This window comes from Trichoderma evansii (genome assembly GCF_050947405.1).
Source record: "Trichoderma evansii strain SZMC 28006 chromosome Unknown GGI43scaffold_6, whole genome shotgun sequence".
In the NCBI taxonomy this organism is placed as follows: domain Eukaryota; kingdom Fungi; phylum Ascomycota; class Sordariomycetes; order Hypocreales; family Hypocreaceae; genus Trichoderma; species Trichoderma evansii.
The window spans coordinates 565,111-591,320 of record NW_028145200.1 but is presented as its reverse complement, the minus strand read 5'-3'; the positions used below and the strand labels follow the sequence as shown (position 1 = coordinate 591,320).

The following is a 26,210-nucleotide window of genomic DNA, read 5'->3' as shown; positions in this document are numbered from 1 at the left end:
ATATACAAACACCCCTTTCTGGCTAAGAAACCTCACACCCTCAACCGACTGCCTCTTGTCCTTCTGTACACCCGCTCGTCCCACTTGTTCTCAGCAAGAGGTGAAAAAAGGAAATCGGTTACTTCGTGCATAACCCCAAGTACTGCCTTATTCCAGCTAGGCACAACGCTACAGAGCTCAAGGGAAGCTTCATCCTGGACGCCCCACGAACCTTATTTTTTTTCTCCTTGCTCCAAAGTCCTGTTGTTCACTCTCTCTTTTCCAAGTGCCCAGTCCTAATAGGTTGAGCTGTGTGTGTGAGAGCAAGTGTCAAGGTTGAGCCTTGCTCTGCCCGTGTCAAGGGGGGGTTCCTCTATTCTGCATAGCTCAAGGCTTTTCGATATATTACTATTACTATTCCCGGGGCTGGGGCCATATATATCTATCTATAACGCTGCCTTCTTCTTTTTTGTCTTATTACAGACAGACACACGCATCCCTTCTACTGGAGAACGGCGCCGACTTCAGCGACACATCCTTCTTCGAACGTCACTGGATAGAGCAATGGCTCTCCAACAACCAACTTTACGGCGCTGCCGCGGCGCATCCTCTCCTCGCAAGACAAGATCTTCGCCCGTTACCAAGGGCCGACTCATCGAGAAACGGCCAACCCAGAAGCTCGCACCCTCAAAGCACCTTGACTCATTTGTATGTCCGGCTCTTTATCTTGGCCCTCCATCTCTCTCTCGACGACATCTCGATTAACACCTCATTTCCATCTAGCATTCTTTCACCAGACTTCCTACAGAGCTTCGTCTCAGAATATGGGAGCTCAGTCTTCCTAGCCCACGCCTCGTGCCCATCCAGTGCGGCAGCAGCAGCATATCTGTCCCCGAATCATCTCCTTCAGTCTTCCTCCCATCATCACGGCAGAACAGCATGACTGCTGGCTGCACGTCCTCCGCACCGATACCCGTCAACCTGCACGTCTGTACAGAATCCCGCCTCGAGGCTCTTCAGACATACCGCCCATCCTTTGGCTTTGCTCGGGGGCCTGGCCAAATCCTCTTCAACCCAGAAATCGACATCATGTACTTTGGCCCTCGCGAGGATTTCATGGCCACAAACTCACAGTTTCACACATGTATGACGCTGTGTGATCCACAGGAGCTGGCGAGCGTGCGTCGCTTGGCCATTAATGATGCGCTTTTCTGGATTGGCAACACCTACAACTCCATGACGGCTGCGAGCTTCACTTTGGAGGTACTGAGGGAAGTTGCCACGCGCATGACTGGACTAGAACAGCTCATATTTGTGCCTTGGGAAGAAGAAGATGGCGGTCATGAAGATGCTGTGCAAGGGCGAATGGCTAGGCAGATCCAGACGGCGATGCAGAGTATATCGCAACAGTATCCGTCTTGGGAGCCGCCGCCATGGCATATTGTCCCGCTGAGTGAGCTCCCCAGTATGACCGGTTGAATAGCCTCGGTCGTCTTGGATCGAAACAGATGAGTCAATAGCCTTCCTACTGCGAAGCAAGCACCCCAGACGCAGCAGCGCTACGACATGCTACAGCATGCGATGATATTGGCGGCGCCGTATGAACGACACCCCCACCAGGACACCTCTCTCCCCCTACTAGCTTTGCGAGCGTATACATATTGCATTGAGCGGGAACACAATCGATGACGTTCTTGCTATCGAGCAAGTGATATTCGAGACATTACGATTTCATACAGACCACGCCGTGAAAGCGGTAAATAGTGGTGAGAAGAGACTCAGAATCTCAAGGAAGAAGAAAGAAGAATCTTTCGAGTTAATTAAAGAAAAGTTGGAACTTTTTAGGATACTTTGATACATTAGACTATACTGGAAGGCATATGGAGCGATTTATTATTGGTTAGCATTTTGGAATACAGGCGGCCGAAGGCGTTCGCCTTGGAAGGATGGCGTATTTTTTTATTTATACCACGGGAAGTTTAATGGGCGGCTAGCAATACAGGATCATTTCATTAATGGAACATAATAATACTACGATTTGCCAACATGGTAACAATTGTTTTGTAGAGATGACCTTGAGAGGGCATTCATGTCTACATACATACTACCGAGCTGAGTATCCATCCAAACAAAATAGGCATACACGAAGAGAGAGAAGAGAAATGGCTTCGCGTATATATGCAGTAATATTCTTTGAAGATTCATCAATGCTCGCTATATATAATAACATTACTCATATCCGTAAATGATAAATCCAACAGTTATAGCTCCTCTCAATCATAAACCAACAATCATAGCGCTCACTTGACATCATGCGGCATTATTTTTTGGTAGAACCATGTTCTCCTGTCAAGTCAATAAACGACACATCGCTCCATCTTGTAACACCCGATCTAACGCCACGAGCTTTAAGTAACTGCGATTCTCGCGCAACTGTTTCCTCATATGCATCTGCGTCCACTTCAACTTCGTCAAAGAAGCCAGGTCTTGAAGCGCTGGGGACGATTAGTTTCTTTATTGGTACGGGATTGGGGCTCCTGTCGTGGCCTGATACTCGAAGTGGAGGGGAAGAGTCTTTATTACTGGTGTTAAGGCGAGATTTAGGTGGTGAACTGGGAATGCTGGATGACAGAATCTCAATTTCATTGTTGGTAGCGGCTGTGGTTAAATCCTCTCGACTTGAATATGAATGATACGAGCCATGATCGCTGCGTTTAGACGACCTAGGTCGATCCATCACCGGCTGAGGCTGTTTTTGCGTGAATCTATCCATTGACGTCTGCCTGAGCTTCGCTGCTGCTTGGGCGTGGGACGATGTCTTTTGTTTTGGTTTCGATATTGAAGAGGTTGGTTTGCTGTGTTCATTTGTCACCCGCGAGGAAGCGCCAGCCGCCAGAATTGACCGTATCGACTTAGGAAGCTCCTTACTGCCATGTGTTGAAGTGGTTGCAATTGGCGATGATGGCGTAAATCGTGAAAGTGGCGATGCGTCGCCGGCAGGGCTGGACGAAATGACGATAGCTTCGAAAACTCCTGCATCGTCATGACGTCTAGTTGGATCTGGTGAGCTGGTTATCGTCCAACCGTCCAGGCTGGGGGATGTGGTATTAGGCGTGGGTTGCTTACTGGACTGCCGCCGTAGTGATGGTGGTGTTTGTGGTCGACGGAATTGGTTCGGTCGGCGGAGAGGAGGAAGAGACACGTCCGCACCTTCAGGCTCACTAACTTCAATGATTGAATTGGCATCTTCCCGGACGTTGGCGGCTTTGCTGCTGCTAGTCTTCTCTCGAGATTCCATCGTCTTGGTGACCCGAACAAAGCTGTCAAGCGCCCCGTGAGGCATCAGATCTGCCTTTTTCGTCTTCATCTTCGACCCTGATGCTTTCTCTGATACTTTCTCTGGTATCTTCTTTTTAGAGGGTGATTTGCGTTTGGATTTTCCTTCTTCCCAATCTTCAACAGATTTTGGAGCGAACCTCCTGGCCACCTCTTCCAAAACCCATGTAAGCTCCGGTTTTGTTATATCAAAAACCTTTGCACCGCTGCCCTGGGCATCTTCGGCCGCGTCGACACTGCCTGCGGCGAACTCATCATCGCTATTGAGAGCTAACCCGCTCCGAGCATATGCAATTTCTTCTTCTACTTCATTGGATATATCAATGGGAACAATCTCCTCAGGGATATAAGCTAGGCGTAATTCGGATGTACCATCTGTGCTAAAATGGTTCCGACGGCTCGAGACTTTTTGGACCAAAGAGTCGCCATCAACGCCGCCTTGATGAAGACGATTCACAAATAAACCTTCGCTGAGAACGCGAATGAACTTGATTGCGCCGATTCGGAAATCCCAGTTGAAAGTTTCCCTCGCAAATTCCCTGAGACCCTCTAACTGAATCTCCCTAGTTTCCCTTAGCTTCTGCCTGATGACATTCAGCATGGATTCTGGCGAGACCACTGGATGGGTGTAATATCGAAGCACTTCCATATTTGGAAAATCTTCCGGAATAGTAAGAGACTTGTGACGAATGCGAAAGTGTTTGCTCTCATTTGTTTGAAGCTCGTGCATTAAAGATGCTTTCCACTGACGGAGACCCTCTGTATCCGAGGTTCGAAGTTGGCATAACGATTTCCCATAGCCAGCCTTGGCGGCTTCGCACGCTACTTTCGGTCCACAGCCAGGCACTCCTTCGGGGATATAGTCGCCGCCACTCATAAGGGCTACCAGCACCATTCCCTCTCGATCGAGACCAAGGTTGGCCATATTTAATTCGTCAACGTCGTACATGGAGACGTGCGTTGGCCGTGTACCCTTGCCCTCAGCCGACCAGTTCCGCATCGTTTGCGTGCATCCAAACATGATGGTGTCCACATCTTCGCTTAACACAGCATCGACGACGCCGTTTTTCTGTAGAAACGCGCACTCGGCTTCGGCCTCGCCCGGGGCGTCGTGGGCTACGAATCCGAAAAGTCGGATGAGCCTCTTGGCATGAGCTGCTGAGAATCCATCGCCTCGCCCTGATCGCCTATTGCGTTTGAACTTGGGTTTGTTGGGGCCGTCAAAAACGAAGATTGGCTGGATGGGTGTTCCTAAGAGTCGGACGAGTCGATAGAAGAGCGTTCGAATCGCGGGGTTCGTACCACCTGTTTTCACAAGTCAGATGAAAACTTGCATAGAGCCGGCCAGAATGATGTTTTGCAAACTCACCGCGCGCAGCTTGGTTTTGGAACTGCCAGATGGCGATGTCAATGGCGAGTCGGAAGGGCCGATTATGGTTCTCGAAGCTATCGGATGCGAGCTTGGACAGTGAGATCCTCTTGCCTGGGCCTAGCTCTTTGTATATCCTGCAAATGTGAGATCTCCGTTTAATTGTATGTATTATTAGTAAAAATATACAGTGCTTACCCTTTGATCCCCATTGGTGCCCTCTAACCGATTTCACCCTTTGGCCTTGTCAGAAGCTGAAGACAGTGAGTGAAGACGACCTAATGTTTTGTTTGTTCCAGTTAACATGACGACAGGACCAAAACATTAGGCGGGCAATGTCTTATCGATATCGGTGGATCGGCGCTAACAGCACCCGCCAATCCAGGCTCCAGGCAGTGCGCTCTAAGAGTGAGAACGAGCTGCAACTGAGGCGTCTGAGTTCGCTCATAGACCAAAAAGGAGAGCATAGCAATCATAGCGCTTGTAACTGTTGAGCCTCAATTTACAAAAACAAACGTTGAAAGATATAAAAAGCGCTTGAAACAGCCACCACTAAGGCCATGTCCTCAGGGACGGGGCCGACGCTGGCTCATCGAAGCGTAGCTAGCATTCGCTCAGCCCCAACAATTCAAGAGCATTCTGGATCAGGTCCTACGCCAAATACGCCTCCGCGGATAATATCGAACACATACGGCTCTCCAGCTACTATTAGAGCCGATGATGACTTTCTAATCCTTCAAATTGGGTCAAGGTTCATCCGCGCTGGATTTGCGGGGGACAACCAGCCCAAGGCGGTGCTCACAAGTGAGCCAAAAGACCAGCGACGAGCAGGCGATTTTAGGGACTGGCAGCAGCCTGGAGCTGGTGATCTTGAATCCTGGGCTGAGCAATATGAGATATGGCGATATGATTTGAGAGAGGTCGACCTTGGGCTTGTCTATGACAAGTTGGACCGGTTGCTAAGAGATGCCTTTGGAAGGTAAGTTTCTGTAAAACTCGCTCTACGGAACGCTGACGTTGACGCTGGTCTTAGGTGTCTGCTGATTGACTCCCGACCAAGAAGGGCTGGCCTTGTTATTGATCCTGCGGTGCCAATACCCATTCTATCCACCGTGCTTGATCTCATGTTCAAGGGGTTTCAGACACCAATGATCTCTCTCATGTCCACGGCTACCATGTCTGCTGTAGCTGCAGGTGTCCGCTCGGGGCTTATCATTGATATGGGGTGGGCCGAAACGATAGTCACTAGTGTCTACGAGTACCGAGAGGTCAAATGCACGCGCAGTGAGAGAGCAGGGCGATACCTTAACAACAAACTCTACGAGGTTCTCCGGAAACTCTTGACTGACAAAGACGAAGACGAAGGCGGTGTACGAGCTATCAGTTTTGCGGAATGTGAAGACATCATGTGCCGTCTGGCGTGGTGCCGGCCATTGGCGTTCAAGAAAGCTCAAGCTCAAGCTCAGAGACAGTCGCAGCAATTAGATACAGTGGAGGAGCAGGATGAGTCTGAGCCGGAGCACTCTCAAGGCAGCATGGCGAGCATCCCATTAAAATCGACCAATCCACCGAGGACGCTTGAGGTATCCCTTGACAAGATTGCAGATATATGCGACGAGACGTTCTTTGATTTGTCAATAGCGCCAACAACATTTGACGACCATGAGCTTCCATTACATTTGCTCGTATATCAGCATCTACTACAACTTCCAATGGATGTGAGAGCTACTTGCATGCCTAGGATTATCTTCACGGGTGGCTGCTCAAATATCCTGGGCGTCAAAGAGCGGATTATAGACGAAGTCATGAGCATGGTAAATAAAAAAGGATGGGCCAATGTTTCGGGCAAGCACGTGGAAGAGAATCGAAACAGCCAGTTTTCCGACAGAAGAGCAAGTGTCGCAAAGTCGGTTAGCTCGACAGCAACGACGTCTGACGTTGGAGAAGAACAAGAGTCATCATCACGACCAAGTTCAATAGCTACGGCATCTGACATATCGGATCCCATTGAGGCGAAAGTAGCGCGCCATCGACCACAAATCCAGCAACTACAGGGAGAGTTTCGCACTATTCATTCTCTTGGACCATGGGCCGGGGCAAGTTTGGTTTGCCAGCTCAAGATCCCCGCCATGGCTACTGTAGACCGCGAGCTATGGCTACAGCAGGGAGCTAGTGGTGCTACGCGTCCGAATGAAATCGACGTCAAGGCTCAGCAACGACAGAGCATGGGCGCAGGAGGTTTTATTCGTGGCAGCGGAGGACATCACACAAACTGGACACTGGGAGCATGGGGCAACGTGTGAACAGCTTACCTTGGTTGCTGGACGTGCGGTCGATAGCGCACTACTTTCGCCTCAATGGGATCCGGTGTGATAGATATGATTCCCTTTGGCTTTTCCCATTCCACAACACACGTAAAAATGATTGAGACGATTCAACTGTTATGATTTTCCGGTATGAATAGATTTCAATTCATAGACTGTATCAACGAAACTTCTCGCTAGGAACTGGCACTATATACCTCTTAGATGAACAAATGGGAGGAGAATTAGCGATTATACCTTTGTTTTGCAGCATTATGTCACGAAATGTTAGATCTAAATCAATGAATAATTATCAACTTAAATTAGTAGATTTGTGTTGGCCGCTCTGTTATGTTGTCTCGCTCAAGCTGGTTGCATATCTGAACTTGGTTGACTGGTTTGCATATCCCCGCCTCTTGTCCACCGCTTGGTGACATGGTGGAGTCCTCATAGCGTTGCTGATTTATCGACACAAAGAGCAGAGATATATCGTATAACCAAAAAAAAAAAAAAAATGGCAATTGAGATCGATTAGCGTAAGCCTTCTTTGAGCCTCTAACACAAGCTGGATATTTATCGGTATCTTGAAACCCGAGGTGCAGCTCCCCAGGGCTTTAGAGTGCCAGCTGGCGCGAATTGATGACACGCTTCAAACGACATCGTCATATTCTAACTGGCATCGTGCCTCAAAAGACAAAGCGAAATACGAGTCATGGGAACTCGGCATACCAGAAATGGATCCGCAGCAAAGCTGGTGGATAATGTCAAAGACGCCCTCTTGCCGGCACCTGTCCGACGAGGCGCTCAAGAGCCGCTTTATATATATAAGCGTGAGCTAGCTGGGGACGAGGGAAAGCCTTGGCGGCTCTTATAGAAAACCATTGAGCGCCACCGGAGAAAATATAGACACAAGCGACGGGGTTTTCCACGAATGAATGATTCCCTCTCTGCTCAGAGGCGCGGGTAAACGCTTATGCTAGCTTCCTGGATGAAGCCATGTCTGTGGATCTTTGGAGCGGCATGTGGCTAGCAACGCCAAGCGAACTGGAAGTAAACCGGATATGAAGCGTTGTTTTGAACGCCACAGGACGCTGGAAAACGCCCCTGGAACGAATCACAAGACTGGTTCGTCTCCCCAGTTCCTTCAGCTAGGGATTCTGGGGAAGACCCCACGTTTTTTGCCCTTGAGAAACTCGACGGCGTTGGCACCATTCCGTCTAATTCCCCCACATATGCGCCTTTCGCTGGGCGATTTTGCTCCAGCTCCCCGACTTTCTAACCCCCACAGAGCATGTTTGTTCCCGGTAGTGATGCTCGGTTGTCGGTGTGCCGACGGCTTTATTGGACGATGGGGATATGCACGGGTTAGTTGAGGGGGATTGGCAGCGTGATGAAGAATGTAACACCCGAGATATAAAAACGGCGAAGCTTGCTCCACGAGTCGAGCTGTGCGTTTCCTGACCCTGCGCTGATCTTTTGCGTGCCAACACAAGAAGCCGAATAGAGATCATGGCGACTGAATCTAACGAAGCTGCCTACCCCCCTCCTTCTGTGAAGGATCTGGAGGGAGATGGCGATGCTGAACATGTCGAGAAGGACATCAAGACGGTCGTGGCTGCGGTCACTGACCGCCCAGTCCACGAGATGTACTTGGAGGCCATGGAGCGATATCCCAACGATGAGGCGATTGACCAGGCAGCGGAGAAGCGATTATTGCGCAAACTAGACATGAGAATTCTGCCACTGTTGGGCATTTGCTATTTCTTCTATGTGAGCCTTTCAACATGTAAATCCCATTTCGGCTGGAAATGAAAGAGAACTAACCGCTGCTCAGTACGTCGACAAAACCACACTCTCATACGCCGCCATCTTCGGCATCAAGAAGGACCTGAATCTAGTGGGCGACGACTATTCATGGCTGTCCAGCAGCTTTTATTTCGGCTGGCTGATCTGGGCCATCCCATCTAACCTCCTCATGCAGCGCAGCCCGCCTGCATATTATCTCGCCTTCAACATCTTCATGTGGGGTGCCTTGCTCATGTGCCAGGCCGCAGTGAAAAATCTTCAATCGCTGCTTGCCCTTCGGATTCTGTCCGGAGCATTTGAAGCAATTGCCGACCCGGCGTTTATGCTGATCACGTCGATGTACTACACGAGAGCGGAGCAACCGTCGCGGATTTCTGCATGGTATGCTTTTAATGGAGTGGGTGTTGCGGGTGGTGGACTTATTGGTAAGTGCCCAGCGTATTTTACCAGAATAGGAAAATGCGGTTTGGACGAATGCTGTGCATATGGGAACAACGTTTGTTAATGTCTAAATTTTGAATGCAGGATACGGCATCGGTCAGATCAAGGGAATGTTGGCATCATGGCGCTACGAGTTCATCATTGTTGGTGCCTTTTGCGCCGCTTGGGGAATCTGCCTCTTCATCTGCCTGCCCAATTCCCCTCGAACGATTTGGGGCTTTACTCATGACGAAAAGCTCATTATGATTGCGCGAATGAGACGCAACCAGACCGGCGTAGAGCAAAACAGAATCAACTGGAAACAGATCAAGGAGGCCTATCTGGACTACAAGACTTGGCTCTTCACGCTGCTCGGTTTTGCGTCCAATATCCCAAACGGCGGTATTTCCAACTTCTCTACTCTTGTCATCCAGGGTCTGCATTTTGATACATTGCACACGGCTCTGCTGGGCATTCCACAGGGTGTACTGGTGGTGATATGGATTGGGCTGGGTGCTTTGGCGAACAGGTTTATGCCCAATAATTGCCGTACGCTTGTCTGTGCGTTGTTCATGCTGCCCACAATTGCTGGAGCCCTTGGATTCTTGCTTGCTCCAAATGATGCATATGTGGGGAGATTGATCTGCTTGTAAGCCATTCACATCCTTTGCTTCTTCTCTTTCCCCCATCTCACGTTTAGCCGGCGTATCTTTATCTTTTCTTAAACATGGACTAACAGGGAATTCCAACAGCTACTTGACCGGCTCGTACCAAGCTTCATTCGTCATTTCGCTCTCTCTCATTACTTCGAATACTGGTGGACAGTCCAAGAAGATGATTGTCTCCGGCATGATCTGGTTCGGTGCCTGCATAGGCAACATTGCCGGCCCCTTCTTCTACAAGGCTAACCAGGCGCCGTCATATCATCTTGGTATTGGCTCTCTCCTTGTTGCCAACTGCGTCGAACTCGCGCTCTTCTTCGTCTTCCGATACGCCTTTATTTGGGAGAACAAGAAAAAAGAAAAGCTTCGAGCAGAGCTGCAAGAGCGCGGAGAGCTTATTGCTGGCGAGCTCAATGCCACGGCGTTTGTCGACATGACGGATAAGGAGAACCCGAACTTTGTGTATGTCTATTGATGCGCGGGAACGCATGAGATGGTAGTATTAGAGCAATGTCATCTAAATTTGAATATCGACTTGCATTGTAAAGTGTAAATCCCTTCCGCATTGGGTTCCTGAACCATTGGTCGTTTTTTGTATGTACAGTATGCATGCATCGGCTGCCAGACGAATTTCCATTCACAGCGACAGACCTTGTTGAGAGGGGAAATTTCGATGCTACAGTAATGCTTGCATACAGTATAGCTGGTTTTGCATCGGTAGCCTCGTGGGATAGCTTCATGCATTCATTCTCTATGCTCGAGACTTCTCACGCGCGTGAAGCACTTCGCATCTTAAATGAGCCTCTGCCTGCGTTTGCGACGGCCCCCCTAATTCATTGGCAAGTGGATGACATATCGCGCGGCACTCCCACGTTTTCCCCTCGTGTCAATGCCGCGGATTCTCACATGGCAACCTTGCATGGGACCTAGGCGGGCAACTCCGGTCCGCCGGAAATAAAGAGCGGACGAGAAGCCATCATTAGTCAGTCGTCCGTATTCCGTACAGATGGTAATATCATGGGCATGTTTCTTGCAGTGCTTCGTACTAGCACTAATACCCGTCAGCTTGCTGTGCGTGTATGATGCGCATTTGCTGTTTTAGCGGCATTTCTGGGCGTAGAGCAAAAATGGGCTTCTGTCGCGACAATGCGAGGTGGCGCAAATCCTACCCCCTTGCATTGCTTTTATTCTGCACCAACCGCGAAAAGTAAAACGTCCGGATACTAGTGCTGGCTAATGGGTGTCGATACGCCATTCTTGCTCTATATTTACTGTACAGCATGGCTATACTCTACGCTGCATCTATAGACCGCTCATAATGGATGAGGGGCTCGAGCATGGGAGCTCGATCTTGGTTTTTTGCTGCGTTGAGGGTGCAGTCGTGTTGATACGATCGTCGGTAAACAACAAGGGACGGCCGCTGTGCCCCTAGGCTAGCTTTGCTCGTACCTGGACGCAACCTGAGCTGCCTGTACAAGTAAGCATGCCCTTGGGGGATATCCCGCGGCTTCGAGGTTGTTTCTGCCGTGCGATGCTTACTGTACAAGCGTCATTACCTACCATTTGGAGTGCTGGTAATATACCATAGTATGTAGCTGTGCAGCTGCGTGCTTAAATGCTCCGTAAACGGTAGCCGAATAAGCGCTGACGAAACGAGCAAAGAGAGATGAAGAAACAAAATAGGCACCTGAACCCTGCTGCTGTTTGCCCGCAAGAACGCGGACTCTGCTCCTGAAACCAAGATGTAAGCTCGTGGTTATGCTGCACGGACTCTCCACACATGATTCCCTCATGCAAATGGTCCAAGCTGTCGGGTCGTGATGCTGACAGCTCGGTGGCTTGACATGGCCGAGCAATAGTGAGAGCCCACCGGTACACGTCAGACGAAGCCGTCGCGAAGTACGAAGTCCTATGACTGTGGCATTTGCAGTGCGTAGCAGTGATACTGCTAGGTTCTGGGTAGCAACACCACACAGTAGTATACGTGCGTGCGCCCGCGATGTCTGTCGTGTGCTCAGAGAGAACCGCACAAGCCGTCATGCCGTCGCAATTCGCACCGTACCCGAGACTCCATATGCAGCAAGCGAGCAAGGCCTCCCAGCTGCTGATTCGCCCGCTCGATCCCAGTGTTTGACGCTTCCCGACCCCTCTGGGTCCTTGCAGTTGCTTTTTTCTGGGCCACGGCTCGTTGGCTGGCTGTTGGCTGCAGGCGTGGCATGTTGGTAAGCCCGGTGCCCTGTCCCCGGTTCTGCAGATGCGTCCAATGCCCACTACTGCATTGCTGCGTTACTATTTGACCATGGCTGCAAGGGGGACTGGCTAGCTGTGCAGGTTGCTGCGGACCGTACAGTGGCAGCGTCGCCTCGACGGCGAATAGAGGTTGTGCTTGCAGTATTAGACAGGAGCCCATTTGTATGTCGAATAACACAACGCCCGTTGGATATGGAGCCGCACATCTAACGTGTATAGGTGTAGGTGTTGAGTATGGAGAATCGGAGTCTTACTTTAGTAGCGCTAGACGGTAGCTAGTTAACTGTCAAAAGTTCGTAGTGGCCTCAGGAACTGCACTGGTGGTGTCAACCCTAATTCTGCCTTTCCGAATGAGATTTAGGCCGCGGGAAGCCCCCAACGTGGCGCAGCTAATAAAACAGCTAGTCCGGGCTACGGCATGTTCCGCCAGACAGTTCGCCTGAAAGATGCGCACTATGCCACGACGATAGGATAGATGGAAGACCATGTTTCGCACCCATCGGAAAATCTTCTCTGGCATGAGAAAGAAGCTGCGAGATACAATCACCGGATAAATAGGACAATGATGCCTGCGGCACAACTGATAGAGAACCGCTGGCCGCAAATTATGCCTTTGCAAAGTTGTTGTCGTCGATACCTCACAATTTGGAACAACCTCAGGAATACACCCTTGTAATTCATCTATGTTCAGTTGAGGATCTTTCGAACTAACAACGGCAAAACATTCCTGTAATTCATCTCTATTCACTTGAATCAGACCAACCAAAGGAATAAATGCTTGCGATTCATATATATTCAGAGTGTTTTTGGAACCAACCAAAGCAATACGTCCTTGTAATTCATCTATATTCAGAGTGCTTTTCATAAATATTGATGTCTTTTAATACACATTTATGAGGATAGATAGCTGCATAAACCTTTGAAGAATCAGGAACGCAATATATAGTCTGTAGGAATCAGCTAGAAGACTATGAAGCGGGCTTGGACACCTTACATTAGTATCATAGCAATATCCCTAGTTGTTTACCATATTTCAAAAAGGTGGGGGAGATTTACATCACATTGAAAACAATTATGTCAATCAACAAACAAATAAATCTATTCTAGAGATATTAGGACCAATCCTTTTGTATATGGCTACACAGACATAAATGAAGTTACTACTGGCTTATCAATTAAGATTATAAGTTTGCAAGGTAGCAGCAGCATAGTTGTAGATCAATGGAGCAAATTCGCTGCATCTTTATGTCAGACTCTATACAAGATAAATTGTCTACTCATTAAGTTCAGACCAGTGGATCGAGATGAATGATTATGTTGTAGATGTAATCGGAGACGCTTTTCGATGCGTCGAGGCATGCAGGCGGGATGGGAGAAATGGATTGTGTTGGTAATAAATGCTTGAAAGCTGTCTGATAATAATTCAATAGACTTTGTACCTCGGAGGTTTAATTACCACTCAATTGAAGAGTTGATAGTCTTGGAAGCACTGGAAGATGTAGATAAATATGAGATGTAGCAAGAATCACGCAGAGGAAGCGGGATTTCCGTTTTGGGATATAAGAGCTTTTTAGCATCTGCGGGCCCATTTGGCACCTTGTCGGCAGGGGTTTGAGAATTCCGCACTGTGCTAAACCTAGGCCTCTATAGGTTTCTAGTTTCTGCTACTGCATGGTACTTCTGGAATATTTGTGAAATGTGCTACTTTATGTAATAAAGGCCATTGTAGTCAAGTGTGTTACGATATTCAATGGTGCTGCTATACTATTATATCATAGCGAAAGTTGCTATATTGGGTATACCCGTTCTAAAGTGCTGACTTGCTTGAAGTGGCTATAGTTTTGTTTTCTTTCCGCTTTTGCCTTTATGTTTTGCGTTCCATGTGCTTTTGTGTCCCTTGCATTTTCTTTTTTTAGAGCGTTCTGTTGTTCCCTTGTCTGAATTTAGCATAACCAGTGGGCTGGAAAAGACTCAAAACCCCCTTCGCTCTGCCTTAGAGAGCCACTCCTCTCAGCTCAGCAAACGTCGGCCTCACAAGACCGAGCCGTCGGCCGATCTGCACTTGCAGACTACATGTACATGCCAATACTTAATAATATGGAGCAGTCTAGTAGAAATAATCTACTATATAGCGGCGTTAACATACAGTACCCTGCGCGCCGGATAATGCTCCGGCTCGACCCATATACAGTAAGTGAATTAAAGCGAGAACCGCCACTGCAGAACGCCTCTTCTGCTCGCTTAAGCAATTAATGTTACCAATGGCATGTGCAAATTGCCAGCCGATGCACCCACGGCGGCTCTAGAGAGAGACGTGACACGCCCTGGCCTCGCGGATCACAGCCGTCGGTAGGCATCAGGGCCAGGGTTTGCCTCGTGCAGCCGCTGCCAGGCCTTGAAGTGGCCAGCCCTGCTAGCGACCTAGCGCCCTGGAGCGCCCCTCTGTGGCGGGCTCCGGGCCCTCTCAACCCGCTGAACCCACAGTAAACCCACAGTGCTGGATCCTCCACAGAGAGCCCGTCTACCGGCCCACTCAGGAAATTGATCAACCACCATCTGGAGAGTCTTCATTGTTTCTCTTTCTCCCGACTCTCAGCTTCATACCGTTCATATTACTTGCTGGCCGTTTTGCTTTTCCCCCCTGCGCCTTGGGCTTGTGTGTGAAGCCAGCGTTTTCAAGGGCTTCGTTTCGTTGCCGGTGCTGGTTGGCCGTCTGTTTCTCTCCTCTCCTTGCCCCCCGTCTTTGTTCTTCTTCGGCGTCAGCTTTTGTTGCGTTGGAGCTCATTTCAGCCGCTGCCAGTCTCTTCAGCTTCCATCAGCCAGTCCCGCTCTCCCCATTGTCTGTGCAGAGGCCGCTCGTTCTTTTGCGCTGCACTTTTTACATTTCTTATTTTTCATCGTCGCTCTTTGCCTACCTATACTCTCGTTTCTGCATTTCCAACTGGCCGCATTGAACTTTGCTTTTTTACTTAACGGGACATGCAATCGCTCTTTTCTCGCTGATCCATTTTGGACATTCACGCCTGTCCCTTTTGCCTGCGTTGTATTCTCAGTACCATGTCTTCCAAATCTACAATCACGGCCACTCATCTACGATAAAACTCTGGGTTCGAACACACTATACGACAGCATCTACTTAGCATCTACAACCACGTGGCATACGCCAGGCATATGGCGCCGAAGAAGCGAAAAGGTCGAAAGGGAACGCGCCAACGAGCGCAACACAAAACACATCTTAATGACCCCCGAGCATCACAGTCTGGAAGACCATCCTTCGACGGAGAAAGCGACGGCTGTCCAGCCGTACCATCCAGTATGACGGGCACCGATGAGGAAGAGGAGGCAACAGGCAGCGACACTGTCGCCGACCTCATGGACGATGCTGAAGACGATGACGACAATTTCGAGGTAGCTTCTCTTTATCCAGCCAGTCAATTCCGACCTGGCGCAATGAGCACATTCAGGTCAGCTGGCGGGCATTTTGTGGCTGGAGATTCGCGGACGTTGACTTCTGACCTGTAAGTCTCATCATTAGGCTTCTACTCCTGTCCAATCAATGCTGGATATGGTGTAGTAATTAGGCCCAATTATCTGGCTCTTCAGATCATCTTTTTACTTGACAGCTGCTAACAGTCGTGCCAAGAGCGTCAACTCGGTCTCTATGGACCATGGACCTCGACTATCGTGAACTGCATGGTCGTAGATATTGTCGAGACTATCACATGCCCAACGACGAGATCGAACAACTTCGACTGACATTACTGCACCAAGTGTTCTTGCACATCTTTGATGGAGAACTGAGTCTTGCTCCGTTGGAGGAGCTGCCCTCGCATATTCTTGATGTTGGCACTGGCACTGGCGAATGGGCAATCAGGATTGCAGAGATGTATCCGGAATGCGAGGTTGTGGGAACCGACATATCCGCTATTGCCGAAACCGAAAGCGTTCCCGTCAACGTATTTTTTGAAATCGAGGACGCCGAAGACTGGGACCGGCCGCCGGACCACTACGATATGATCCACATGCGCTGGTTGGCGGGGGCCTTTCGTGATTGGAGTTTCATTTACGACTGCGCATACTACTCGCTTAAGCCTGGTGGCTGGATAGAGGTTCTCGACTTTGATGGTTTTGATACCATTGATTTTTTCAGCAGTCACTTTCCGCCCGAATCTCCTATCCATAAGCTATTCAGCGACGTCCACATAGCTGCGGATATGGCGGGGCGAAAGGTGTCCATATCTCACTTGAACGCACCTGATTTCATGCAAGCAGGCTTCGTGGATATCAGAGTGATGGAATATTCTCTTCCCGTCATGTTTGGCGAACCATCTGTTGATAAGATTTGGTTAATGGCTCTTATAGACGGCATTGAATCCATGGCTTTGCGCCTCCTTACTGAGTACATGGACTGGGATCCCGAGGAATGCAAAGCCGTCTGCGAACAGGTGGCTAGGGAATTGGCTAATGTTACGAAAAATCCAGAGGCTGCCAAGACTCTCACTACCAAGCTTCGCGTCGTCGTAGGGCGGAAACCCCTTCAGGCACCCAGATCAAACGCCGCTTGGCCAGCGGAGGAACCTTTCTCCCTACGATCTCGAAGAGAGGAGGGAACTCCAGAGCTTGAATCTACGCCGATCCAAACACCTCGTCAGACAGCCGAACATCTTATCGTGGGAGATATTACACCAAATGGTGCATATTGAACAATTATAAGAGCGAACATAGAGAGGAATGTGGAAGGAGTTGCAGAATGCAAGGGCCAAAAAAAAAAAAAAAAAAAAAAAAAAAAAAAAAGGTTGATATACCATCCTGGCATAGACTGTCTACCTTGAATGGTCATTCTACATTCATCAGTACTGCTATTTTTGGAGCAGCACATCGCTTTGATAAGAGCTCATAAGCCACTGTGGCTCGATTTTCACAGGAGGAGTTGTTACAACGATTAGTTTGAAGCAGGCCTCTGATTACCATTTCTCGTTTCGAATGGGTATATGACAGCGACACAACACTATTTACAATGACGAATTTTAATGAAGACGACGAAATTTGATCGCAAGCAAGCATGCAAGCGTTTCCTTGAAACTTCTTGTTTTCGTTTACCTTTTTTTTTTTTTTTTTTTTTTTTTGCACACAGCCAAACGATGGAAGCCTCGACTATGGAATCTTGGCATCTTCGTGGCTTTTTTTTCAAGCTGAATAACGATATAGAATCCTATTCATTGATCCTTCTTTTATGGAGTAATTCATTGTTCAGATATTACAAAGTTCTTACGGTTGTATATAGGGTATTAGCAATAGGATTGAAGGAGCTGAGAGTAGGCTACATATACATAGGTCTTCTACACGCTAAGTTAGGCTCGTGTGAACATGTACAGGAGTACATGTGATTCTCGACGTAGTTGGAAAGAAGAAGAAAAAAGCATAAATAAAATGAAAAAGCAATATCAAATAAACATTTCAAGTGTCGACTGTGAAGAGGGGTAGTTATGGAGTGCAATATAAGACGTCGGGTATCAGCAAAGGCAGATGACATTGGTGGCTTTAGCCGCCACGCTGCGCCAAAGCGAGGCTGCAAGTACTCTGTACCCCCTAACGCGATACGGCATTCAGCTCCCTTGCTCCACCGCCTCTGACAGCGAATGAGCGCCATAGGAGCCTTTTGGAGCTGCCTAAACAACCGTCACTGACGCAGCCTGGCGATCTCAACCACCCGCTCTTTTGCTCCGCCATCACCAGCTTCGAGCTTCAACCAAGCGCTGCTCAGCCTCGCAATCTCCCGTCTATCTAACCGATCGCTGCTCGTGGGAGCAACCGAAACTCCCGAAACTCCCTCACCTCTGCTCCTAGCGAACCGAAGCAGGATTCGGGGCCTCCACCGCCGTGTTCAAGCCCCGCGCGAGCATGTCTGCTTGAGAAGCCGATACCATGTCGCTCGATCCCAACGACGGATTTGTCGCTGCCGATGCTACGGATATGGAGAGCGGCGACCTGCCAATTTTTACGATTGAGCGGGTGCAGCTGCAGTTCTCGATAGCAGCTGACTTTGCCGCTGCGCAGGTTGCGAACAACGTCATCATCCTGGCCTTATCGAATGGCCGCATTCTGCGCATCGACCTGGAACGACCCGAGGACATTGATGGTGAGCTTAGCGGAATATGAAGAAAGAAGAGAAGGGTGGGAAGTGTTTTGAGAATGGTCTTGGGCTAATCTGGGCGGCCGGATGCAGATATTGATCTACCGAAGAAGCCAACCGACATTGGCATCATTCGACGCATGTTCCTCGATCCTACGGCGTCGCATCTCTTGATTTGCACATCGACTGGTCATAATTTTTATCTCCATTCACAATCCAAGCAGCCTAGACCTTTGAGTAGATTACGCGATGTCGTGATTGAAAGTGTCGCCTGGAACCCTTCCCTGCCTACTGCTTCTACGAGAGAAATCCTTATCGGTGCCGCAGACGGCAACATCTACGAGGCCTTCATAGAAACATCCAACGAATTCTACAGGAAAGAAGTGAAGCATCTCAAGAACCTACATAAACTTCCGGATGGGCCCATCACGGGCCTCTGGGTAGATAACTTACATGGCAAGACAGACTTGCGCAGGGTCATGATTGCTACCCAGAGCAGATTGTTCCACCTCGTCGGCAGGATTAGCCAGGGCTATGATGGTAGCGGCTCTATCTATACACGGATGTTTGAGACGGAGCAGCCCATCATCCACGAGCTTTCAAGAGTTACTTCTGGAGCGAGCTCGACTTTCGTTGTGTCTCCCGATCCACCTAATACTAGCCCTCATGATGATGATGTGCCGGATCGAGCATATGCTTGGCTATCATCACATGGTGTTTATCACGGAAAACTGCTCAATTCACCCACAGACGCCACCCTCGGATCAAAGATATTTGCCGAATCTAAGATGCTCCCTAGAGCTCAAATCGTCACTCAGGGCGCGGGAAGCAAACGGAAACCGTCTACGGAAACGATTGATGCCATTGCTCTTACCCAGTGGCACATTGTAAATCTGGTCGGCGGCCGTGTCATTACTACTAACCGTCTGACTGGAGAGATGGTGTCGGAGCATGACGTGCTCTCTGCCGGGCAGAAGCCTATTGGTTTCTCGGTAGATTCTCAAAAAAATACCTTTTGGCTGTTTACATCGGAGGAAATCTTTGAGATTGTGGTGCGAGATGAAGACAGAAACATCTGGAAGATCATGATGGAGACTCAGCAGTTTGAACCAGCTCTTCAGCAAGCTCGCTCACAAATGCAGAAGGAGACTGTTTCTGCGGCGTTTGGGGATTACCTCTCTACCAAGGGCCACTGGAATGAGGCTGCTATGGTATACGGTCGGAGTAACAAACCCTTTGAAGAGATTGCACTCAAGCTTATAGACAGCAACCAACCCGATGCACTGCGCGTCTTCCTCCTTACGAAACTGGGTACGACCAAAAAGTCTGCTGTCATGCAGAGAATCATGATTGCGAGTTGGCTTGTGGAGATCTTCATGGCCAAGCTAAACTCTCTCGACGATGCAATCATCACTCAAACAGACCTATCAGAAAAAATGAATCCTGTCGAATCAAGGAAACTAATGGGCGCAGCGAAGAAAGAGTTTCAAGAATTTGTCAACAAATACAAAAGCGATCTCGACCACAAGACAGTATACGATGTGATAAGTAGCCATGGTAGAGAAGAGGAGCTTCTGTACTTTGCCAACGCTATTAACGACTACAACTATGTCTTGTCTTATTGGGTACAACGGGAGAGATGGACTGATGCGCTCAATGTCCTAAAAAAACAGACAGATCCGGAAGTCTTCTATCGATATAGTACTGTACTCATGTCGCATGTGGCACAAGATACAGTGGATATCCTTATGAGACATCAAGATCTTAGTCCGCGAAAGCTAATCCCCGCCTTATTGGAATATCACCGCGACTTTTCTGGCGAAGCAACGGCTCAGAATCAGGCCATAAGATACCTCAACTACGTGGTATACCAACTTAATTCAACCGATGCGGCGGTTCACAACACTCTCGTATCCATCTACGCCTCACTCCCTTCCAAAGATGAGTCGGGACTACTATCTTATCTGCAGGCGCAGGGTGACGACCCTCGATATGATTCCGATTTCGCTCTAAGACAATGTATCCATCACCACCGAACCCTCTCATGTGTTCATATATACACCAGCATGGAGCAGTATCTTCAAGCCGTCGATCTGGCGCTTTCCCATAACGAGGTCGAGCTGGCTGCAGTCATTGCCGATAGGCCGATGTCAAATCCTCAGCTGCGGAAAAGGTTGTGGCTGGCTGTTGCCCGGAGAGTCATCTCCAAGTCTGACGGTATCAAGACGGCAATCGAATTTCTGAAGAGATGCGATTTGCTCCGGATTGAGGATCTCATTCCATTCTTTCCCGACTTTGTGGTCATTGATGACTTCAAAGAGGAAATTTGCGAGGCTCTGGAAGACTATAGCCGAAACATTGATAATTTGAAGAAAGAAATGGATGAATCCTCTCAGACAGCGGCGAATATTAAGCTGGATATTGCCGCCCTAGATCATCGATACGCTATTGTGGAGCCTGGTGAGAAGTGCTACGTATGTGGGCTGCCACTACTGAGCAGGCAGTTCTTTGTGTTCCCTTGTCAGCACTCTTTCCATTCAGATTGTATGGGACGGAAAGTTTTGGAACAAGCTGGTGTTGCCAAGTCATCCCGAATTAAAGAGCTTCAAATGCAAATTCACAAGGGACTTGTGAGCGGTACGCGACGAGAAGCTGTTGTTGCTGAACTTGATGCCTTGGTAGCTTCAGCATGGTAAGTCTCTTTTTATTTTCACTTTGACAACTTTGGTCCCAAGCAGCTAACTAACTATTTCCACAGTATTCTTTGTAGCGACTTCGCCATCAAGAGGATTGACGAGCCTTTCATCACACGGGACGACAACCTTGATGAATGGGCATTATGAGGTGGGCTCAGTACATTCCGGCGTGGGAATTATAGAAGTATACCTAGATACCCTCTCCCTCTGACTACGTACTCTCAATTTATTAGCGATAAATAAACCATATATTGGGATATGGTAATATTATTTGCTTTTTGGATTTATTTGCGTGTTGCACTTAAGTGAGACAAGGTCATTTCTGCTGAAAACGTTTTATATGCATAGCTATGTACAAGAAGGTTCAAATATATATACAAGAATTTTTGCTAATGATCAACAAGATAACCAAAAAGGAAATTTTCACGATTTTTTGTTCTTTCATATGCAATGATAGGTAAGTTGACTATATACAGTCAACACTGCCAGCGCCAGCTGTATATATACAGTTGCTAGCTACTTAAGCAGTGTAGACAAGACCAGTGCCATACTGGATGTTCTGGACAGACACTCCGGTAGGAGTGTTGGGGACACCGAGCTGGTGAGGGCAGCTGGGCTGGTTGCTCACAGCCAAGTCGAAAGTGCAGACCTCGTCATAACCGTAGTGGCACACGGGATCGAGGATGTTGATGAACTCGTAGTTCTGAGCAGCAAAGGAGCTGGGCTGCTGAAGGCAGCTGGCAACATAGTTGACGCTGTTGGCAGCGCTGAGAGGCAGCTTGCCGTTGTACAGCAGGTCGGAGCACTCGCTGTTGTCGACGAACTCCCAGTCCATGGGGTAACCGCCGCCCTCCTGGGGGTCGGTGGTAGCAGACTGGCCGAAGACGAGGGTGTTCCAGGCATCATAGGAGATGTCGTAGGCGCCACCGGAGGAGTCGATCTTGAGGACGTTGAGGGAGCGGCCCTGGTAGGTGAGCTTGACGCAAATGTTGTTGCAGTCGACGGCTCCGGGCCAGTAGGCGACACGGTTGGTGTTGATGTGGCAACCGAGGACACCGATGGCGGATGAGTATTGCTCATGGGGGGTGACAGAGACGGAGCCGCCTCGGGGGAGGACGGCGGCCGAGACGGCGGCAGCGGCGGTGGCGAGGAAGCCGAGAGAAGAGCTGAAGGAAGGCATCTTGTCTTTTTTTTTTAAAAAAAAAGGAATGTATTTCTTTTTGAAAAGGAGAGTTATAAAACCAAGTTGGTCTGAAAAGAGTGAAGGAAGTTGGATACTTCGTTCGAAAAGGAAAGGAAGGAATGTGAAGAACTGTCTGCTGAAGAGCTGCTCAGAATGATGAAGAAAAAAAGAGATCGACAGAGGAGATCATGAGATGAACTTATATATTTCTTTTCCATGCCTCGCGGCTCGCATGGATCGTACTACTATTTCTCGGGGGAAACAAAAAAACTGGAGATGTCCATGCCTTCTCATGCTTCCCTGCTCCATTGTAACGTTATGGAGTTGCTTGTTTTAGTGCTCACTGGGCTAAGCGCTGATATGAAACTTCATAGGATTATGAGTGTAGGCATATATTTTTCTTTAATCCCCATCCTTGTTTAACCCCAAATTGGTCATAGACAACTTTCCTTTGAAGGAAAGTTGTTTAGTCGAGCGGTCAAGGTATGCTGTTCATCAGCATAGTGTCTAACCAGTTCATTCTGGTATTATTGTGCATACAGACAATGGATCCATCTTTGCCTTCAAACAGGCAGCCAGGGTTTCATTACTATGTTGCTCGATAGCCTGGAAGAGGACCGGGCGTCTACGCTGACAGCCTGCTCTCTCTTGGAAGGTCAGAGACGGCCCGAGAGAGGCAGTGGCGATTGGATTGCCCTGTTTGGCTCGTGAAACGTTATTGGGGGCTAGGGATAGGCTATAACAAAGGAGACAAGGCTTTACTGAGCCTGATATCCGTGTGAGGTTTTTTTATCGTCAACCGTCGATTCATGGCTCTCTATACATGACTACTCGGCCAACACTACTCCTATACGCTCTACGACGGTCAAACGGCTTCAGCGAGTCAACCAATGGTCCCCCTTAAGCTCGGTAGACGGAACCAAGTGCCGCAGAGAAAATCAGAGAGTATCCCTGTTTTGGGATCGTCTCCTGCCTATTTGGGTTAACCGCCTGCCAGGCACGAGGATGCCATTGGATGACCTGAGAGCCGCACTGACTGGGGTGCTTAACCCTGAGCTAAATGATGCGATGATGCGCCTCTGCGGGCATTTTTTTTTTTTTCTTCTCTTTTTCACACGTGGGCCTGGAGACATGCGTGACTTGAGTTGTATTTTGTCCAAGACTCCATGATGGTGGCGGTGGGCATGATGCCATGCCAATGGTTGCGGACTTTTAGAGTCGCCCGATTAGCGGGAACGCGCGGAGAGAGATTCTGATGGCCGGGTTACCCTGACGAGAAGCTGACCTTAAAACGGTAGGTGATGTTAAACGTTCATTTCTTATTACTTGGCTTAAGGAACACTAATCAATAAGCTATGCTCTGCGCTTTTTTTTAGGCATATTCATTTCAATCTGACGATCTCTATCTTGCAAAAGATGCACGGAAATATGTACTTCATCCCTGACTCGAAGATGTTGGTTTTTGAGCTCGGTGCTTTAGTTCAACTGAAACAGTGGCATTATACTTTTCGTCCTGCTTCCGTGTAGCCGTCTTTGACAGCTTCGCAAGCGCTATTCCTGTTCCTATATTGCGTGACCAGTGACATATCGAAATAGCAGAGGAACAATAGTATAACAAGTATGAAGTTATTCCTAACGTGGTTAAATTGCAAAACGTGGTTGACTCAGGGCAGTGCGGCTTATTCCTGCTGTTCCTTGGCGGAGCCAATGGCTTGGGTGCCTTCGGCGTGACCGGTGCGGGCCGGGGCCATTAGTGCGTGTATGCAATGGTGGTAGAATTTTTTTTTTCTCTTCTGCTGGTTTTTGTATGAATCGACTGATGCAGTATGGAGACTGGAGAGGCGATAGCGCCTTGGTGTTTGTCGAATGAGGAAGCTGGGATGACCGCAGCGCTTGGTGGTTACGGCCTATAAGCGCTTTGCGATTTAGTAAGAGAGCCGGATCTCCGAGTAAGACACTGCCATAAGGGTAAGAAGAGAGTATTATTCAGCCTCTGTATGTAATGGAAATAACTGAGGCCAAATGACACAATTTGGTGATTTCGTCTGGAAACGGGTTTCGTATCAATGAGGCTTGATTGAACCTATTGTAGTCAGCAACATATCAACACCCAATTCGACAACTTGTTATGGCATATATGCGCCCTTCCTGTATTTCAACCCTGCAAAGTCTTACATGCAGGTAACACTAGTAGTTTAAATGATTTCTCAGATAGGAAATTTGATAAGGACAGAGGGCGTTTTTGAAGTAACGTTAAATCTTCGCCTTGACGTTGCCTTCTTCATCAGCTAACGTCTCTGTTTTCGGCTCGCCAAGAATGGTAATTTCGAAGTGACCGAGCGTTTATATAACCTTTTCCATATCTAGATACTTTGCATTTATCCATCCAAGCGGGATCGGGTAGTTTCGTACCCGTGACGGGGAGCATCCCGGCCGCGACGTTTATGCGGGCGGCACTACTATGCAGTAGTGGTATCTCGTGGATCGTAGGATCGGGCTACCCAAGCGTATATGCTTGTTTCGCTGTAGCCTAGATGTGGGGTGTTTAAATGAGCATGGGATAGTTGTTGGAATTTTCAACATTTGTTAATGCTTGTGACATCCATGTGCCCGAGTCGCTTATATTTGCCAAAATAAGCAGTTTGGGTTGGTGGGATAGGTAGTTAACTGATGAGGCCATCGGCACATATAAGTATACACTCGTTTTGTCTCTTTTTGGCAAGTTGAGAAGATTGACATGGGTCAAAGCTCTCAATACACCCTAATGCCTTTCTAGCCTCTAAACAGCATATCCTACAAAAGGCACTCAATTTCCACACATCAAATCCCTATTTCCACACATCAAATCCCTACTTCCACACATCACTAAACTTTATTGGGCAAGGTCAGCCCCTCATAGTAATTATTAGCAGAAAATACTTACTGTTATCCTCCAAGGCCTTTATATAAATTATTTATTTAACCAAGCTAATAAAAAGTGCCTTCATCGCCACGGCGGCGGGTGCTGCCCCTGCTGCTGCCCCTGCTGCTACTATAAGGGAGGTTGAAAATGACGCCCTGGAACTGGAATTCGCGCAGGCTGCGAGGATATGTGTATATTCCCCTTAATATTATATGTAATAGTACCTCCTGCCTCGCGAATAAAGTGCTGTGAGTTCAGCTGTGTCTAACAACTTCCTAGGATCTGCCCAGAGAGCGGTTAGAATATGTATTATAATAATAAAAGCCTTGTATTAATTAGTTATTTAAGCTGTTAAAATTAGTTATGAAGTTAAACATTTGATATTCTTTTACGTAGTACTAGGAATGCCTGGAGCACTTTATACCTGTGATCTTGTGCCTGTAGAAGCTTGACGAGATGATTTATTATATGCCTCCCAATTATTAAAAATTCGCCTTAAATTTACCTGTAAAGGCATAAGGCAATTAAAAGGCACATGTCGCGTAACTACTTGAACGGTATTAAGCTCACGGGTGATAAGGCAGTGGTTGTGATGCTATGCGATAGTTGAAGCTGTGATATGTGATATGACAGTAAGTATTTTCTGCTAATAATTACTATGAGGGGCCAACCTTGCCTGATAAAGTTTAGTGATGTGTGGAAGTAGGGATTTGATATGTGGAAATTGAGTTGCTCATTCTACAAATAACTATCGAGTAACGGCGCGTAAAAGATGGATCAATGCCAATATTGACATACATGCTTGATCCTTGTTCATGCAATTACTCTCTGTAGCCAAGACATTATTCAGCAAGATGAGCTGTCAAGTACAATATAGAATTGTTACTCGTTTCCATATAATTTATGGCAGAAAAGAGTGTGCACTTCCTGTAAGAACGATGCATCTTTTAAGAATATATTGCGTAATCAATCGCCATGGATTCGTAAAAGCAACACCCAGCGTACGTCAACTCCTACGTTTCCTGCCTATGGAGTTTATTCTCGGACTGGACATCAAATCAAGATCAACTGTGGAGAAAGCTGCGAACTGTTGCTTCAATAGCCGCCTCAATAGCCGTCGGCGATTTTCGGAATGCCATGCCTTTGATTGAAGCCGGGGTGCCTTGACTGA

General features: G+C 48.2%; 8 protein-coding genes across 8 annotated transcripts; 6 read left to right on the top strand and 2 right to left on the bottom strand.

Annotated features, from left to right (window-relative positions):
- The first annotated feature begins 251 nt into the window (after positions 1-251).
- Positions 252-1,726, top strand: GGI43DRAFT_330161 (2EXR domain-containing protein). Its single transcript, XM_083201962.1, has 2 exons — positions 252-687; positions 763-1,726. The coding sequence occupies exons 1-2, from the start codon at positions 544-546 to the stop codon at positions 1,456-1,458; spliced, it is 840 nt and encodes a 279-aa protein (XP_083062082.1). The 5' UTR covers positions 252-543; the 3' UTR covers positions 1,459-1,726.
- GGI43DRAFT_433164 (GEN1/YEN1 family endonuclease) lies at positions 1,727-4,896 on the bottom strand (the record flags this gene model as incomplete). The annotated part of the gene is made up of 3 exons (XM_083209696.1): positions 1,727-4,620; positions 4,685-4,821; positions 4,883-4,896. The coding sequence occupies 3 exons, from the start codon at positions 4,894-4,896 to the stop codon at positions 2,300-2,302; spliced, it is 2,472 nt and encodes an 823-aa protein (XP_083062081.1). The 3' UTR covers positions 1,727-2,299.
- GGI43DRAFT_330183 (uncharacterized protein) lies at positions 4,833-7,104 on the top strand. The gene is made up of 3 exons (XM_083201963.1): positions 4,833-4,947; positions 4,999-5,663; positions 5,718-7,104. Exons 2-3 carry the CDS (start codon positions 5,245-5,247, stop codon positions 6,985-6,987), a joined length of 1,689 nt encoding a protein of 562 aa, XP_083062080.1. The 5' UTR covers positions 4,833-4,947; positions 4,999-5,244; the 3' UTR covers positions 6,988-7,104.
- A 1,527-nt stretch (positions 7,105-8,631) lies between these two features.
- On the top strand, positions 8,632-10,350 carry GGI43DRAFT_421906 (major facilitator superfamily domain-containing protein; the record flags this gene model as incomplete). The annotated part of the gene is made up of 4 exons (XM_083208033.1): positions 8,632-8,757; positions 8,822-9,218; positions 9,319-9,862; positions 9,966-10,350. 4 exons carry the CDS (start codon positions 8,632-8,634, stop codon positions 10,348-10,350), a joined length of 1,452 nt encoding a protein of 483 aa, XP_083062079.1.
- A 4,333-nt stretch (positions 10,351-14,683) lies between these two features.
- Positions 14,684-16,908, top strand: GGI43DRAFT_401015 (S-adenosyl-L-methionine-dependent methyltransferase). The gene is made up of 2 exons (XM_083205520.1): positions 14,684-15,643; positions 15,769-16,908. The coding sequence occupies exons 1-2, from the start codon at positions 15,297-15,299 to the stop codon at positions 16,826-16,828; spliced, it is 1,407 nt and encodes a 468-aa protein (XP_083062078.1). The 5' UTR covers positions 14,684-15,296; the 3' UTR covers positions 16,829-16,908.
- A 9-nt stretch (positions 16,909-16,917) lies between these two features.
- Positions 16,918-17,557, top strand: GGI43DRAFT_330137 (uncharacterized protein). The gene has a single exon (XM_083201961.1). It carries the CDS (start codon positions 17,156-17,158, stop codon positions 17,510-17,512), a length of 357 nt encoding a protein of 118 aa, XP_083062077.1. The 5' UTR covers positions 16,918-17,155; the 3' UTR covers positions 17,513-17,557.
- Positions 17,558-17,779: 222 nt separating this feature from the next.
- Positions 17,780-21,238, top strand: GGI43DRAFT_330120 (tethering complex subunit PEP3). The gene is made up of 3 exons (XM_083201959.1): positions 17,780-18,264; positions 18,352-20,950; positions 21,017-21,238. Exons 1-3 carry the CDS (start codon positions 18,051-18,053, stop codon positions 21,099-21,101), a joined length of 2,898 nt encoding a protein of 965 aa, XP_083062076.1. The 5' UTR covers positions 17,780-18,050; the 3' UTR covers positions 21,102-21,238.
- On the bottom strand, positions 21,215-22,244 carry GGI43DRAFT_330127 (uncharacterized protein). The gene has a single exon (XM_083201960.1). It carries the CDS (start codon positions 22,132-22,134, stop codon positions 21,475-21,477), a length of 660 nt encoding a protein of 219 aa, XP_083062075.1. The 5' UTR covers positions 22,135-22,244; the 3' UTR covers positions 21,215-21,474.
- Between the last annotated feature and the right edge of the window lie 3,966 nt (positions 22,245-26,210).